At 39.2% G+C, this 18,374-nt stretch overlaps 1 protein-coding gene, 1 non-coding gene and 1 pseudogene across 2 annotated transcripts in view; 1 reads left to right on the forward strand and 2 right to left on the reverse strand.

Moving 5' to 3' along the window:
• LOC120882077 (zinc finger protein 81) overlaps positions 1-18,026 on the forward strand; it is a 76,481-nt gene extending 58,455 nt beyond the window's left edge. The window contains exons 4-5 of the mRNA XM_040265855.1: positions 2,978-3,073; positions 13,839-18,026. Coding sequence (XP_040121789.1) covers positions 2,978-3,073; positions 13,839-15,547 — 1,805 coding nt within the window. The 3' untranslated portion in view covers positions 15,548-18,026. The remainder of the gene's footprint in view (positions 1-2,977; positions 3,074-13,838) is intronic.
• Positions 808-911, reverse strand: LOC120882737. The gene has a single exon (XR_005725590.1). It is a non-coding gene; the product is annotated as a U6 spliceosomal RNA (small nuclear RNA).
• Positions 5,410-6,281, reverse strand: LOC120882081 (annotated as a pseudogene).
• Positions 18,027-18,374: the final 348 nt, after the last annotated feature.

The raw sequence follows: 18,374 nt of genomic DNA on the forward strand, positions 1-18,374 counted from the left end.
AGTGGGTAGCCTATCCCTTCTCCAGGGGATCTTCCCCACCCAGGAATCGAACCACGGTCTCCTGCATTGTAGGCAGATTCTTTACCAGCTGAGCCACCAGGGAAGCCCAGTGGTGTGACCCAAAACTTTATTCTTGAAGGGTCCAGGCCTGAATTATATCATTGTAGTTTTACATTGACTTCAGTCACATGGCATGCTCAGTCAATTCAGTTGTCTGACTCTTTGCAACCCCATGGATTGTAGTCCCCCATGCTACTCTGTCCATAGAATTTTCAGACAAGAATACTGGAGTGGGTAGCCATTTCCTCCTCTGGGGGATCTTCCTGACCCAGGGATTGAACCCGTGTCTCCTGTGTCTCCTGCATTGCAGACAGATTCTTTACCCCGAGCCACCAGGGAAGCAATTACAGGGCATGATAGTGTGCCTTATGGGATTGCCTGTATTCTAGACATACTCTTCTTTTTTAAAAAAATTTTTATTGGAATATAATTGATTTACAATGTTAGTTCCAGGTGTACAGCAAGGTGAATCAGTTATAAATATACATATATCCACTCTTTTTTTTTAAGATTCTTTTCCCATATAGGCCATTACAGAGTAGTGAGTAGAGTTCTGTGTGCTATACAGTAAGTCCTTATTAGTTATCTGTTTTATATGTAGTAGTGTATATATGTCAATACCAATCTCTCAATTTATCTCTCCTCCCCTCTTACCTTCTGGTAACCATAACTTTGTTTTCTACATCCATGACTCTACTTCTGTTTTGTAAATAAGTTCATTTGTATCCTTTTTTTTTTAAGATTCCATAAAATATGGAACACTTCATGAATTTGTGTGTCATCCTTGCTCAGGGGCCATGCTAATCTTCTCTGTATCATTCCAATTTTAGTATATGTACTGCTGGGCTTCCTTGGTGGTTTAGATGATAAAGAATCTGCCTATAATGTGGGAGACCCAGATTCAATCCCTGGGTCAGAAAGATCCCCTGGAGAAGTGAATGGCTACCCACTCCAGTATTCTTGCCTGAAGAATTTCATGGACAAAAGAGCCTGGCGGGCTCCAGCCTATGGGGTCTCAAAGAGTCAGACATGATTGAGCAACTTTCACTTCACTGAAACAAGCACTAAGACATACTCTTCTTTATTTCCATTGTGATATAGCAGGCCACAGTTTCCCCTTGGTAGTCAGGATCAACCACCCCAGCCAGCACAGTAACTCCCTTCTTTGCCTGTTGATTCAGAGATGTGAAAAGACCAAGATGTCCAGGTGGCAGACTGATCTTCCAGTTCAATAGAATCAGCGTTGTGTCTCTTGGTAGAAGTATTCCTCCCTTTGGAACTAAGGCATGTGGAACAGCAGAGCATAAGATTGCCAGTACAGGAAACAAAATTTTTGCTAATGGGCCACTAGGAGTGATAGTAAGTGGTGCCACTCCTGGCTCAGGGCTGAGGGGGTGGGCTACTATCCTGGCGGGCTTGGAGGACAGAGCATTGAACCAGTGAAGATTATTGTCAAGCTGTGGCTCAGCTGGTAAAGAATCCACCTGCAATGCAGGAGACCTGGGTTCGATCCCTGGGTTGGGAAGATCCCTTGGAGAAGGGAAAAGCTACCCACTCTAGTATTCTGGCCTGGAGAATTCCATGGACTGTATAGTCCATGGGGTTGCAGAGTCAGACACGATGAGTGACTTTCACTTTCACTTAAAATCTAATGGAATTTGCCCTGCTCGGTTTCAGACTTGCTTGAGACCTGCCATACCTTTCTAAATTCTAATTTCTCCCTTTTGGAATGGGAGTATCTATCCTATGTCTGTGACACCATGGTGTTTGGAATATTTTAGAAACAGGTAATGCTTCTGCTTTCATAGATATGCATGGAGAGGAATTTTGTCCCAGAATGACTCATACTCAAGTCTTAACCCATAAGATTTAGATGATTTAGATGCTGAGATCTGAGACTCTGGGTTGATGTTTAGATGAGATTTTAGACCTAAGAGTTGATGCTGGGATGACTAATACTTTGGGGGATATTGGGATGGGGTTAATGTATTTTATACATGGGAAAGATGTGAATTTGTGGGGGTCAGGGGACATGCTCTTATTGGTTGAATAGTGACCCCTCAAAAAGAGAGGTGTCAAAATCTTAACCCACAGTACCTGAGAATGTGCCTTTATTTGAAAATATTATCTTTACAGAGGGGATCAAATTAAAATGAGATCATTGGGATGGGCCCTAACCTGAGTTGTATCCTTATTTTTTTAAAAAAAAAAAAAAGGAGATTTGGGCACAGAAATAGGCACACATAGAGGAAAGCCACACAGGGAGAAGATAGCCATGGGACTGGATTAAAATATGTTTATAAGCCAAGGAACACCAGAGATTTTTGGCAGACAGAAGAAGCTAGAAGGTACAAGGAAGGATTCTCCCCTATATCTGCTGGAGTGAGCATGACACTGCTAACACCTTGATTTCAGAATTCTAGCCTCTAGAAATGTCAGATAATACATTTCCATTGTTTTAAGTCACCTAGTTTTTGGTACTTTCTCTCTCTTTTTTTTTTTTAGTTCTACCCAGGTTATTGCTACCAACCCATCTACCTCCACCCTCATGCCTGCATGCTCAGTCATGTAACCCCATGGACTGCAGCCTGCCAGGCTCCTCTGTCCATGCACTTTTCCAGGCAAGAATACTGGAGTGGGTTGCCATTTCCTTCTCCAGGGAGTTTTTGGTACTTTCTTAAAGAAGCCCTAGGGAACTAACACAGAAACTCAGTGAGGTGGTTTCCATTCTCAGCTGCTAAGTGCTCTAGGGCATCTGAAGTGTGTGATAGTGTCATCCTTGATTTGCCTGACATTCTTCAGTCCCTTTGCACGTTCATGCTTATTACTCTTTTTCCAATGAAATGCAGTTACTTTTCCAAAGAACACATGGAAAGCAATTAGCTGGACCCCATTTTCTATCATTTCCTGTTAACAGGGTATGAAGTTCCCAAACCAGAGGTCATATTCAAGTTGGAGCAAGGAGAGGAGCCTTGGGCATTGAAGGAAAAAACCCTACATCACAGCTGCTCAGGTGAGTGTGATCCTGGCAGAAGGGAGACATGGAAATACTTGAGACCAATACCTTTAAAGTGCTGTGATTGCTGCCCTTCTTGAAGGTTCAAAACTTTAGAAACTCCTTGGCCTCTGAGGTACCAAACTGCTTTTCCCTGTATTTCCCTTACTGCTATCAACTGTCTTCTTGGCTTAGCTTCCCTCCAGGAGAATTGCTACAGTACCTATACTCTAGATCATATGCCAGACTTCCTCACTATGGATCTGGCTTTCTTGGATGTTTTCTCCTTCCATTATATTTTTATGCTTTAGTACTGAAGCCCCACTCCCAAGGTCTTAGATCCTTATCTTATACATTCAGGTTTTAATGGATTTGCCTTCTTTGAAGATCAGTTGGTTGCCTCACTCCTGTTCTACCTGGTTCCCTTTCAGCTTCTTCTCCCTCTTGTTTTCATCTTCTCACTCTAAGATATCAACAAACTGTCATCTACAACCAGCCCCACCTCCTTTTCTCTTTGTAGATATTGCTTTCAGATTACTCACTTCTCTTCACCTCCCTTAATCTGCATGCCTGTCTTCCATCTTCTCACTTTACAATCCCTGTCACTTAGCATTTTCTCTTTTAAAATCAAATTTATTAAGATATAATTTACATACCATAATAAGTATCCATTTTAAGTGTACAGTTTGGTGAGTTTTGACAAAGGTACACACTGGTATAAGCACCACCCCAGTCGTGATACATCCCATCACACAAAAATGCACCTTCATGCCCCTTGTAGTTAATACTCAACACCACTTCAGCCCCAGGCAACCACTGAGTTACTTTTTGTGATTATAGACTAGATTTGCCTTTATTAGTGTTGCATATAAATGGAATCATTCCATATGTACCTTTTTGGGTCTGGCTTTATTTGTTCAGCATAATGATTTTGCAATTCATTTATGTTATTGAGTATATCACTAGTTTGTTTCTTTTAAATAGTGGATACTATTCCATGGTATGACTATTAAATAGTTCCTTTTAAATAGTGAATACTGTTCCATTATAATTTTTTTATCTCTGTGCCTGTTAATGACAAGTGGTCGTCATTTGTTTATTATGACTAAAGTTGCAGTAAACATTCTGATTTGTCTTTGTGTGAACATATGTTTATATTTTTCTTGGGTAAATGCCTAGGATTAGCATTGCTCTTATATTATAATCAGTGTTTGCTTACCTTTCTTATAATTTCATATAATTGCCAAACTGTCTTCCAGAATGGCTTTACATTCCCAACAGCAATACATGAGAAATTCTGTTGCCCCAAATCCTTGCCTATACTTGTTATCATCAGTCTCTTTAAACTTTACTATTAGAATGGATATGTAATTGTATCTTATGAATGTAAACAGCATTTCTCTGATGAGTAATAATGTTAAGTATCTTCATGTGCTTATTATCATTTGTACATTTTTTTGTGAAGTGTCTATTGAAATATCTTTCCCATGGCGGGGGTGGTTGTTTGTCTTCTTCTTATTGAGGTATAAGAGTTTTTTATATTTGCCTGATAGAATTTCTAAGCCAGATATATATACTGCCAATATTTTGTTGCAATCTGTACCTTACAGTTTTAGTCTTACTGGTGCCTCTTAAAAGAAAAATATTTTAATTTTTATGGAGTCTAATTTATCATCTGTAAAAAAGATTTAGTATTTTTTGTGATATATTTAATAAATCTTTGCCTATTGCAAGGTCCTTGCTCCTTGGAAGAAAAGCTATGACGAACCTAGACAGCATATTAAAAAGAAACATTATTTTGCCAACAAAGGTCCATATACTCAAAGCTATGGTTTTTTTATGTATGGATTTAAGAGTTGGACCATAAAGAAGGCTGAGTGCCATGATGCTTTTCTTAAAAACAGTAAAATGTTTATTTTCTTAGAAAAAAAAAAAGTGAGCAAGAGAGAGTCAAAATGATTGTGATCACACTTCCATCTGCATCTGAGCAAAACTGATGTTGCAAGCTTGATCTTTGATTAAGAGACCCAGGAAATAAAACCACCTGCTGCTCGCTCCTATGTCACTTCCAGGAGTCATGTCACGACATGTTTTGAATTGATAGTAGCGTGTCTACTTCTTCTTAGCAGAGAAACTAGGCTTGCCATAGCAACCATCCCATCTCCAAAGTCCAACACTGCCAGTGAGAAACAAGGCTCTGGACTGCTGGGGGAGGCAGGAAGGAGTGAGGGGGGAAGGAGGCACTTGTCTTAGAAGTGGAACCAGTCTAGAACAGAAGTTGGATATCTGAGTTCACCACTACCATCTTTTGGAAAATAGATTGGAGAGCATCTATAAAACCAACAGTATCTTTAAGGTAAAACTGCAGAATTTTGCTGCAGACCTAGACACTGAGAGAAGTGAAAAGTTGCAACAAGTTTTAAATAGCAGCAACAAAGAAAGTTCGATAACAGTTTTTGTTTCTAGCAATATTCCTTTGCAAGTTCATTAAGAAACACTAATTTAATGGGGCATACGATATGGAACGATCTTCTTTTGCTATAGTGCTGTTCGCTGAAGAGAACTGACCTTTGCAAAGATTTCAACTGGAGTGTAACCTATTTACACAGTAGTAGCTCCTGGTTTGAGTGGTAGGATTGGTGCTATGCGATATCTTCTTCCAAACAGTAAACTCGACCCTTTTCCATTTTTTCATCCAGCATTCTGAAGAATTCTTGTTGGCTTTCAGAGATGTGCATATTTGCTCTGGGTTGATGAACTAATCCTGAAATCTCTATTAAAGTCTTACATTTGAACTGGCACTTTTCCCCAAGTTTTCTTGGTTCCTAGCTGCTATTTTCTGCTTCTCTTCTGCTCCATTTTTCGTGTATTTGACTTCTTCCACCAGTTTGATCCTATGCTCATCGCCAAACACATCTCCATTCTGGTAGTTCTTCCCTTTCTGGGCTTCCTTTCCATGTTGAACAGTGGCAACATGCTTGGTGGAGGCACAGCCCATAGTCTCATTCAGTCAGCTTCAGCTGGGCTGAACTGCAAATCATCTCAACAGACACAGGGACATTTTTTTTTCGTTTAGACACAGGGAAAATCCACCTTCTTGCTGAGTTGGTCAGGATGGGTGCACCTTGGGCGCTCGCGGGGGTGCTGAAGGTGGCAAGCCTCCCGCCCCCTGCCCCCCGCCCCATTCCTCCTCGCGGGTTTTCTTCCTCCCTCCTCCTTGTCTTCCTCCTCCTCCCCACGGTGAGTCCCGGTCTCCCCCTCCTCCCCAAGGAGGAGAGCCCCGAAGCCCCCGAAGCCCGGCCCAGATGCGTGCGTGCTGGAGGCGGTGGCGCGGCCAGCAGCTCTCTCCAGTAACTGAGCGCAGTGCGCGGCTCCCAACTAAAGTGTGAAAGAAGCCGCGGCCGTTGGCACAGAACGGCCGGCCAGACCCCCAACTCCGGGAGTGGGCAGGGAGCAAGCCGGGGCTGGCGGCGAGTGAGGGAGGAGGACGAAGGGAGGGGACCTCCTCGCCCCCCACCCCCCATGATGCTTTTGAACTGTGATGTTGAAGAAGACTCTTGAGAGTCCCTTGGACTGCAAGATCAAACCAGTCAATCCTAAGGGAAATCAATCCTATATATTCATTGGAAGGACTGATGCTGAAGCTGAAGCTCCAATACTTTGGCCACCTGATGCGAAGAGCTGACTCATTAGAAAAGACCCTAATACTGGGAAAGATTGAAGGCAGGAGGAGAAGGGGATGACAGAGGGCAAGATGGTTGGATGGCATCACCCACTCAATGGACATGAATTTGAGCAAGCTCCAGGAGATGGTAAAGGACAGGGAAGCCTGGCGTGCTGCAGTCCCTGGGGTCGCGGAGTCTAACACGACTGAGCGACTGAACAACAACATTGCAAGGTCACAAAGATATTCTCATATTTTCTTCTATACAATTTATCATTTTAGCTTTTTAAGTTTAGGTCTATGATCCATTTTTGTGTTTAATGTAAGGGTTGATGTTCATTTTTTTCAATACAATATTCAGTTGTTCCAGAACCATTTATTGAAGAGACTTTTTTCCCACTGAATTTCCTAAGCACAGTTATTAAAATCAATTGGTTTCACATATGTGAACCTATTTCTGGACTTTCTGTTCTGTTTAATTGATCTATTCAACTGAACTCAACTCATGCTTGTGCTTAGCCATGTCTGACTCTTTGTGACCCCATGGACTGTAGCCTGCCAGGCTCCTCTGCCCATGGAGTTTTCCAAGCAAGAATACTGGAATGGGTTACCATTTCCTCCTCTAGGAAATCTTTTTGATCCAGGGATTGAACTCACGTCTCTTGTGTCTCCTGCATTGGGAGGCAGATTCTTTACTGCTGAGCCATTTCTATTTTAAAATGAAGGTTTTATTATTATTCAGGTATGGTGAGGCCAACATATCTGGACACAACTGCCATTGAAAATAGTTTGTAACAGCTTCTAAAAGGAAAAGGCATACCACACTGTGCAGAGTTACACCAGGGAGCACTAAGGGCAATCAGGAGGTAGAAGTTGTAGGGGAAAAGCATGGGCAACAGCCTTTATTATGATTTTCATAGGAAAGAATGGGTGAGGTAGAATAAGCAGGCTGGAAAGGTTTAGAGTTAGTTAGTTTGAGTAATTTCAGTGGACTCTGGGGTGTAGTGTAGAGACTATCCTTAGTTGCCTGGTACCCAGCCTGAGGTGATTAGGGCAGGGGTCTAGTGATAACCTGTGAGATCTTGAAAAAGGAGATAGTTGGTGGATATGGGCTCTGGATTTGTTGGTTTACAAATGGTAGATATACTTACAGGGAAGTCACTTGCTGTCTCTAGGAAATAACTAGGTCTGGGAGAGGCAGTCGCTCCAGGATTAGCTAGGCATCAGATGCTAGAGCATCAAGAATACAGAAAATAAGAAAATATAGCTAATACACTGTCCTTTTGGCAGACCCCTATTTTATTTGTTGTTGTTCAGTCACTCAGTCATATCCAACTCTTTGCTACCCCATGGACTACAGCATGTCAGGCTTCCTTGTCCACCACCATACTTTGTTACTATAGCTTTTATAATGAGTCTTGAATCAGGTAGAGTAAGTTCTCCAGATTGACTTTTTAAAAAAATTACTTTGACTCTTCTAGGTCATTTGCATTTCCATCTAAATGTTATAATCAGTTTTTAATTTTTTGGAAAAAAATTGCTGGGATTTGGTATGGCATTAATTCTAAGATGAATCTTAAGAGAATTGAAGTCTTAATAATATTGAGCCTTCTAATCCGTGAATATAGCAACTTTCTACATATATTCAGATCTTTGATTTCTTTCAGCAATGTTTTATAATTTTCATATAAAAGTTTTATGTATCCTTCATTAAATTTATCCCTAGGCATTTGATGTTTTTGATACTATTATAAATAGCATTTTAAAATTTTTTCAGATTATTTATTGCTAGTATAAATTGCTAGTGATTTATTTTTGTACATTGACTTAATAAAAGCATGAGATTGGAAAAGAAGAAGTAAAAGTGCCCTTAAAGTGATGATTACTTACATGAAAAACCCCAAGGAATCTACAAGAAAATTAATAGGTGGATTTAGAAATAACTGCCAGTGCAGGAGACACAGGTTCAATCACCCTAGAGCACACTACTTGCAACTACTGAGCCCACACACTGAAACTACTGAAGCCCTTATTTATTTACTTTTGGCTGTGTGGGGTCTTCATTGCTACTCATAGGTTTCTTGTAGCTGTCGCTTCTTGTGTTGTGGTGTACAGGCTCTAAAGAGTTCAGGCTTCAGTAGTTTCAAATCCTAAAAGAAGATGCTGTGAAAGTACTGCACTCAATATGTCAACAAATTTGGAAAACTCAGCAGTGGCCACAGGACTGAAAAAGGTCAGCTTCATTCCAATCCCAAAGAAAGGCAATGCCAAAGAATGTTCAAAGTACTGCACAATTGCACTCATCTCACACTTTAGCAAAGTAATGCTCAAAATCCTTCAAGCTAGGCTTCAGCAATACATGAACCATGAACTTCCAGATGTTCAAGCTGGATTTAGAAAAGGCAGCGGAACTAGAGACCAAATTGCCAACATTCACTGGATCATCGAAAAAGCGAGAGAGTTCCAGAAAAAACATCTACTTCTGCTCTATTGACTATCCCAAAGCCTTTGACTGTGTGGATCACAACAACTGTGGAAAATTCTTAAAGAGATAGGAATACCAGACCACCTTACCTGCTTCCTGAGAAATCTGTATGCAGGTCAGGAAGCAACAGTTAGAACTGGACATGGAACAACAGACTGGTTCCAAATCAGGAAAGGAGTACGTCAAGGTTGTATATTGTCACCCTGCTTATTTAACTTATATGCAGAGTACATCATGTGAAATGCCAGGCTGGATGAAGCACAAGCTGGAATCAAGCTTGCCGGGAGAAACATCAATAACCTCACATATGCAGATGACACCACCCTTACGGCAGAAAGTGAAGAACTAAAGAGCCTCTTGATGAAAGTGAAAGAGGAGAGTGAAAAAGTTGGATTAAAACTCAACGTTCAAAAAACTAAGATCATGGCATGCGATCCCATCACTTCATGGCAAATAGATGGGGAAACAATGGAAACAGTGAGAGACTTTATTTTGGGGGGCTCCAAAATCACTGCAGATAGTGAATGCAGCCATAAAATTAAAAGACATTTGCTCCTTGGAAGAAAAGCTGTGTCCAACCTAGACAGCATATTCAAAAGCAGAGACATTACTTTGCCAACAAAGCTGCATCTAGTCAACGCTATGGTTTTTCCAGTAGTCATGTAAGGATGTGAGAGTTGGGCTATAAAGAAAACTGGGCACCAAAGAATTGATCTTTTTGAACTGTGGTGTTGGAGAAGACTCTTGAAAGTTGCTTGTATTGTAAGGAGATCAAACCAATAAATCCTAAAGTTAATCAGTCCTGAATATTCATTGGAAGGACTGATGCTGAAGCTGAAACTCTAATACTTTGGCCACTTGATGTGAAGAACTGACTCATTGGAAAAGACCCTGATGCTAGGAAAGATTGAACATGGGAAGAGAAGGGAGCAGCAGAGGATGAGATGGTTTGATGGCATCACCGACTCGATGGACATGAGTTTGAGTAAGCTCTGGGAGTTGGTGATGGAGAGGGAGGCCTGGTGCACTGCAGTCCATGGGATTGCAAAGAGTCGGACACAACTGAGCAACTGAACTGAACTGAGCACATACATCCACTAAAATAAATGTACAGGAGTGTTCATATCAACCTTATCATAATTATCAAAAACATGATGCTCTTAAAGTGCTGCACTCAATATGTCAGCAAATGGGAAATTCAGCATTGGCCACAGGACTGGAAAAGGTGTTTTCATTCCAATCCCAAAAGAGGGCAATGCCAAAGAATGTTCAAACCACTGTACAGTTGCACTCATTTCACATGGTAGCAAGGTTATGCTCAAAATCCTTCAAGCTAGGCTTCAACAGTACATGAATCAAGGACTTCCGGATGTACAAGCTGGGTTTCAAAGAGGCAGAGGAACCAGAGATCTAATTGCCAACATTCGTTGGATCATAGAGAAAGCAAGGGAATTCCAGGAAAACATCTGCTTCATTGACTACACTAAAGCCATTGACTATGTGGATCACAACAAACTGTGGAAAATTCTTAAAGAGGTGGGAATACCAGACTACCTTACTTGTCTCCTGAGAAACCTGTGTTTAGGTCAAGAAGCAATGGTTAGAACCAGACATGGGACAGTGGACTGGTTCAAAATTAGGAAAAGAGTATAACAAGGCTGTATATTGTCACCCTGTTTATTTAACTTATATGCAGAGTACATTATGCAAAATGCCAGGCTGGATGAATCACAAGTTGGAATCAAGATTGCTGGGAGAAATATCAACAGTCTTAGATATACAGATGATACCACTCTAATGGAAGATGGTGAAGAGGAACTAAAGAGCCTCTTGATGAACATGAAACAGGAGAGTGAAAAAGCTGACTTGAAGCTCAGCATTTAAAAAAAACTAAGACCATGACATCTGGTCCCACCACTTCATGGCAAATAGAAGAGGAAAGATTAGAAACAGTGACAGATTTTGTTTTCTTGATCTCAAAAATCACTGTGGATGGTGACTGCAGCCACAAAATTAAAGGACACTTGCTCCTTAGAAGAAAACTTATGACAAACCCAGGCAGAGTATTAAAACAGAGAGACATTATTTTGCTGACAAAGGTCCACATAGTCAAAGCTATGGTTTTTCCAATAGTTATGTGTGAATGTGAGAGTTGGACCATAAAGAAGGTTGAGCATTGAAGAATTAATGCTTTCGAATTATGCTGGAGAAGACTCTTGAGAGTCCCCTGTACTGCAAGATCAACCAGTCAATCCTAAAGGAAATGAGTCCTGAATATTCATTGGAAGGAGTGTTGCTGAAGCTGAAGCTCCAATACTTTGGCCACCTGATGCAAAGAGCCAACTCATTGGAAAAGACCCTGATGCTGGAAAAGATTGAAGGCAAGAGGAGAATTGGGCAGCAGAGGATGAGATGGTTAGACAGCATCACTGCCTCAACAGACATGAATTTGAGCAAACTCTGGAAAGATAGTGGAAAACAGAGAAGCCTGATGTGCTATGGTCCATGGAGTTAGAAAGAGTTGGGCACAACCTAACGATGGAACAACAGCAGCAAAACCATTTAATTAAGCACACAAACATTTTTAAATGGCACAAAAGAAGATACAAGTAGGAGTGGAGAAAGAGGATATTAACCTGTCCTTTTATTTGAGAATAAACTGGACTTTTGTGAGCCATTTTTTGAGTGGCAATGAGAATGCTAGCTTGCATGCACAGCTCTTTCTAAACAGATGACTCTCCATTTCTGTACGGTTCACTGAATCTGTGGGCTCAGTAAAGGGCTCAGGAAGCTTTTTACTGCAGAAGCAAATTTTTATGATGAATATTGGTACTGGTGATCTAACTGTTGTCCAATATAGCAATGGTTTAGAAGTTATGTTTTATTCACAACTTAGACATTTTATATACATTTAAGGGTTTAATAAAGTTAAAAGTAAAACCACCTCTAAAATTTAGCCTAGAAATCCAGGGGTTAGTAACTTCCAAATAAATTAAAGCCAAATATATGAGAATTCAATGCAACTTAAGAATAAGAGGATGAGATTTTTGGACTGGACGTATTCAGAGTACAGTATCTAACTGACTAACGGGAAAACTGGATTCGATGACTCAGCATTCTCAATATCTAAAATCTCTTGCTGATGAGATAGTGTACAGTTCTTCCATTTTACAGTTATTATTGAGAATATAATATGTCTCATGAACTGTATTGGTAATGGAAAATCTGTGATTCACTCTTGGCAAGAATAGTATATTAATTGTGTTAAAGCTAATTCACAGTAATAAGGAGAGCATTAGATATAATGACTTACATATAGAATTTTATTTCTTACATATAAAGTCTCTAATATCACAGGCCATTGGAAAACCTAGCTGCTTCTGCTTATTCATGAATCCATTACTCAGCTCCACTGTCTCTTGAATTTTTGTAGCATCTGCATGTTTGAATCCATGTTGCTGTGAAATCCAGGTTTTAGTAAGCATGAAGGTAGGAGGTATAGAGAAAATATGCCTACTGTTTCAATGCTTTGGTTTGAAGGTGACACCCAGTGTTTTCTCTTATATTCTGTTGAGAACATTGTCACATGGTCACAACAATTTTCAAAGGAGTCTGAGAAATGTTGTATGACTGGGCATCCATATTCCTGGCTACTAATTCATTAATGCAAAAGAATGGTGAAACAGATTCTAGTGGCCAGCTTTCATTCTACCACAGATGGCTTTTCATCACTCTCATTTTGTACTTCTTATTAAATATATTTAATTTTATTTCCAAGGAAACAGTTACACTTGGATGGAGAGTTCAAGTATAGACATCCATTTATTGTTTGTATAGGTCAAAATGGCTATAACCACAGTATTTTTCCTATAGACGTGAATAAATTATTTCTTTAGTTTTATTGAGATATAATTGACATACAGCATTGTATAAGTTTAAGGTGTACAGTATAATAACTTGACATACATATATTGTGAAATGATTGCCACAGTAAGTTTAGTTAACATCATACTATATAGATTCGAAACTGAAAAGATTTTCTTTGTGATGAGAACTTGTAGGATCTACTCTCTTATCGAACTTAACTATTTTATCACATTAATTTGATATTGATGCTGATAAGCAAGAAGCAGTGAGATTAGTGAGGATTTAGAATGGAAAGCTGACAAAGACTTAGACTCTGAGTTACCCATTCAAGCCTAGGCTCTCCATAGATGTTTCCCCTTAAAACCCTTCTCTGTTTAATCTTCAGTCCACCTTACTTGATATCCCCTACCAAAATAGAGCTAGATTGTTTATGTTGAACTCCAATCTCCAATACTGAATATATGTGTAATTATTCTGAACTTCACTTCCCTTATCTACAGTGGTGGACAAGATACCTCATAGGGCTTTTGAAAGGATTAAATGAGTTCATATGTATATATTTTGTAGAACAATGCCTGTACCACCGAATCATGTAAGAGCTTGGCACATAATAAGTGCTATTTATGTATTTTCTGTTATTGTCATCATTGTCATCATCATCATCAGATTTACTGGTTTCTCTGTGACCAATTTGGATTAACTTAAGTGTACCTCTTAATCTTCTGTTATGTATTCTTTGTGTCATTTTACTTTTTTTCTCTTTTTAGATGGAAAGTTTGGGATTAAAACGTTACAAAAAAGAATTTCTGGAAAAGTTTCATTTCATGGTGAAATGGAAGGTGAAGATGCAAAAGATGATTCATTGTATTCCATTTTAGAAGTACTGTGGCAAGATGCTGAACAGATAAAAAGCTACCAAGAAAAGCAGAACAAACCTCTGAGTCATGCTGCTTTCATCAATAAGAAAATATTGAATACAGAGTGGGATTATGAATATAAAAACAGTGGAAAATTTATTCATCCAGGCCCAAATTGTATTCCTTCACAGAAAAGACCCCATAAACGTAACTCATTTGGAAAGAATTTAAAGCATAATTTAGATGTACATATTCATAGTGAAAGCAGTGCAACAAATAACTTTGATAAAATTATTGGACACAGTCAAGTTTTCACCCAGAGCTCTTCTTATACTAACCATGAAAATACACATACTGGAGTAAAATTCTGTGACAGCAATCAGTGTGGAAAAGTCTTCAGCTTCAAACAAGCACTCAGTCAGAATCTGAAATTTCCTGTTGGGAAGAAAGCAAATATGTGTACTGAACTTGGGAAGATCTTCACCCAGAGGTCACAGCTCTTTGCACCTCAGAGAATTCATACTATGGATAAACCTCATGAACTTAGGAAATGTGTAAATGTTTTTACACAGAAGCCACTACTCAGTATTTATTTGAGAGTTCATAGAGATGAAAAGCTATATATATGTTCTGAGTGTGGAAAGGCATTCATCCAGAATTCAGAATTAATTATGCATGAGAAAATTCATACTAGAGAAAAACCCTATAAATGTCATGAATGTGGAAAATCATTTTTCCAAGTGTCATCTCTCCTAAGGCATCAGACAACCCATACTGGAGAAAAACTTTATGAATGCAGTGAATGTGGGAAAGGCTTCTCCCTGAACTCAGCCCTCAATGTACATCAGAAAATTCATACTGGAGAGAGACACCATAAGTGCAGTGAGTGTGGGAAGGCCTTTACCCAAAAATCAACACTCAGAATGCATCAGAGAATTCATTCAGGAGAGAGATCCTATATATGTACTGAATGTGGGCAGGCCTTCATCCAAAAGGCACACTTGATTGCACATCAAAGAATTCATACTGGAGAGAAGCCTTATGAATGCAGTGACTGTCAGAAATCTTTCCCCTCTAAGTCACAACTCCAGATGCATAAGCGAATTCACACAGGAGAGAAACCCTACATATGCACTGACTGTGGTAAGGCCTTTACCAACAGATCAAATCTGAATACTCACCAGAAATCTCACACTGGAGAGAAGTCTTATATATGTGCTGAATGTGGGAAAGCCTTCACAGATAGGTCAAATTTCAATAAACACCAGACTATTCATACTGGAGAGAAGCCCTATGTTTGTGCTGATTGTGGGAGGGCCTTCATCCAGAAGTCAGAGTTACTTACACATCAGAGAATCCATACTACAGAGAAGCCTTATAAATGTTCTGACTGTGAGAAATCCTTTTCAAAGAAACCACACCTCAAAGTACATCAGCGAATTCACACAGGAGAGAAACCATATATATGTGCAGAATGTGGGAAAGCTTTCACAGACAGGTCAAATTTCAATAAACACCAGACAATTCATACTGGAGATAAACCCTATAAATGTAGTGACTGTGGAAAAGGCTTCACTCAGAAATCAGTTCTGAGTATGCATCGCAATATTCATACATGAAAGTAACCCTGTTTCTTGAAAATGAGAAACCCTTATCACAGAAATCAGGTCTAAGTGTGTGTTATAAAATTCAACCAAGACAGATCATATATTGAATGCATTGCATAATAAAAAGAATGTGTCAGGCTCTTTCACCTGAGATGAGAAAAATTATTCAGAAGAGACCCTCTAAGAATGCATTGAATGATGAGGAATTTCCATATTTGCAAAGCTTCACAAAATATAATTGAATTCATACTGGGGAAAATGTTATCAGTTTGAGATATTAGGAAAAGCCTTCCTGTAGAAAGTATTATAAGGCAAATTATTACCAAATTCTTTATAGAAAAGTATGAAAAAAGATATAAATGACAGTAATGTTTATTGTGTTAAGCAATTTAAAGTGACAACAAAATGAAAGGCAGGACAAAAAAATAATATATTTGATGTATAGACCTGCTCTCAGATCTGTTTGTAACAAAACACATTGCACAATGGGAGGAATAATTGAGTTGAAATTCTTTTTTTTATTTAATGTATTTGTGTATATCAAATATGTTTGCTACTGAATATTTTGCTCATGTGAATCCACAGTTTTAGAGTCATTATGGTTTTATATATACACTCACCTGCTGATATATTTTTACACAAACACATAAATATAATCCTGTCATACATGTTGATTTCCATGACATCATATTTTTATCTTCCTTCATTGTGGTACAGTGCAGAAATAACCACAGCTCTCTCCCATCCTTTTATGCACCCCTCTTTGTAATATTACTGTTGTTTCTCTTATTAAGAGGCAGAGCTCTCTCTCTACTCCTGGACTCTTGAGTTTGGCCATGTGAATTTGCTTGGGCCAATATACATTAACAAAGAGATTCAAGAAGATGCTGGAGAGGTGTGAAAAGCCTGCCTTGAGACTTACCCTTTCTTGCAGCTTTTTTGAATTCTGAGACCTTCGTGTGAAGAAGCTCAAATTACTAAGGGATGTGAAACCACGTGGAACAGAGATGAACCAACCCAGATGAAGCCCCTTAGACCAAATGCCAGACGTGGGAGTGAGGCCTTCTTCAACCTCCAGCCCCAGCCGTGCCAGCCCACAGCAGAAGAGCCACATCAGTCATCCCAACCAACCTGGAGAATTATGAGATAGAAAAAATGATTATTGTTTTAAGCTACTAAGTTTGGTGTAGTCTGTTACACAGCAAATGCTGAATAATACATAAAAGTGTACACCTACTGGGGGTGTTGTATCAAAATATAAAACATGTGGCATCAGCTTTGGGCCTGGGCAGCAAGTGGAGACTGGAAATGCAATGAGGAAAACTGTTAAGAAAGTCTGCAGAAGATGGCAGTCTATGTTGTCTAGTGAGGGAAAAAATAGCAAAACAGCTACCATGCTCTGTGGAAAGATAGAGAATATACCAAATGAACTTGTGGATCCAGCTAAAGAGATTTCCAATAGAATGTTGAAGTATCTGTTTGCTTCTTTTAGCTGCATATGATAAAATGCAGAAAAAAAACATGAACTAAGTAAATAACTGTTCCATTTGCAATCAGAGTTCAGAAGAAACACCAAAAAAACCAGGACTTGGCTGAGTTGGAAAATAACTGCTTCACATTTCCAGTCTCTCCAGCCCTCAAAATATTCTCAAGGTGAAAAAGTGACCTACAGAGTAGAGATCAAATCATAGATGTGGCTCTAAGACCCTTTGTTAAAATGTGTAAAATATTTAAGTTGGTGTTTGGGAGACCCTGTCAGCTAAGCTAAACAGCTCCTAAAAACTTTTCAACAGTGTCCCAATAACCTCACTCACTGTTCAAAGTAGAGAGGGGCCCATCTTAAAAAGAATTGTTGATGTTGAATTTGGGACATAAAGTAAATACAAACCAGATTCATAGAAACTTGCAACATTTTTAACAGAGTTTTACTAACAAAACTACCTCTGCGTTGGACTTAAAAGGACTGAAAAAGTCCAAAGTGAAAAATGAACTCCCCTGTCTTACTTCTGTGAACAGGAAGCAAGCTGTGAAAGTTACTCAGCTGCAAACATGGGCCATTTCTTATGGGAAAAGAAGGCCATCTCAGAGAGAAGATCCAAGAACAATGTACTAAAATGGACTGGGAAGCCATTCCCAGGCAGAACTATGACCTAAACAAGAAACATTTTTTGCCCCTGGAGCAGAGACCTGACAGTAGTTGCTCTGAGGGATTTCAGAATTGCTATTGAACAGTGATTGATATATGCCTCTTTTTCCTTCCCTTTTTGAATGGAAGTACCTGTTACAGTTATCCTGTCCCTATCTCACTATTGTATTTATATTTATGTGTATGCACATGTGTGAGTATGTATGTGTTGGGTTAGTGGGGTGGTCATATAACTTGTCATTTAGTTCACAGGTCTCTGGATTAAAAAAAAAAAAAAACAGACTCTACACCCAAGGAGCCTCAGCCATATCTGAATCTGATATAGAAGTCTTAAGGTCTTGGATTTGAGCCTAATGTTTTAATTTGGGATGAATGTTTGGAGGTCTTGGAATGGGGGTGAATATATTTTGCCAGGTGTGATAATGTAAATAATTTATTATCAGAAGAAAGACTGTGATAAAAAAAAAAAAGAAAGACTGTGATAGAAAATACTACAGTTTTCCATCCCTATATGTATGCCTGTTTTCAGTCATTATTTTGCTTTGTGTTTCAGTTGGGATAATTTCTATTAACCTATCTTTAAGGTCACTGATTTTAACCTCTATTCTGGCTCTGTCAGATCTACTGATGAACCCATTGAAGGCAATCTTTATCTCAGTTATGTTTTTTTATTTCTAGATTGTCCATTTGAAT

This window comes from Oryx dammah, unplaced genomic scaffold, assembly GCF_014754425.2.
Source record: "Oryx dammah isolate SB20612 unplaced genomic scaffold, SCBI_Odam_1.1 HiC_scaffold_23, whole genome shotgun sequence".
Classification (NCBI taxonomy): Eukaryota; Metazoa; Chordata; class Mammalia; order Artiodactyla; family Bovidae; genus Oryx; species Oryx dammah.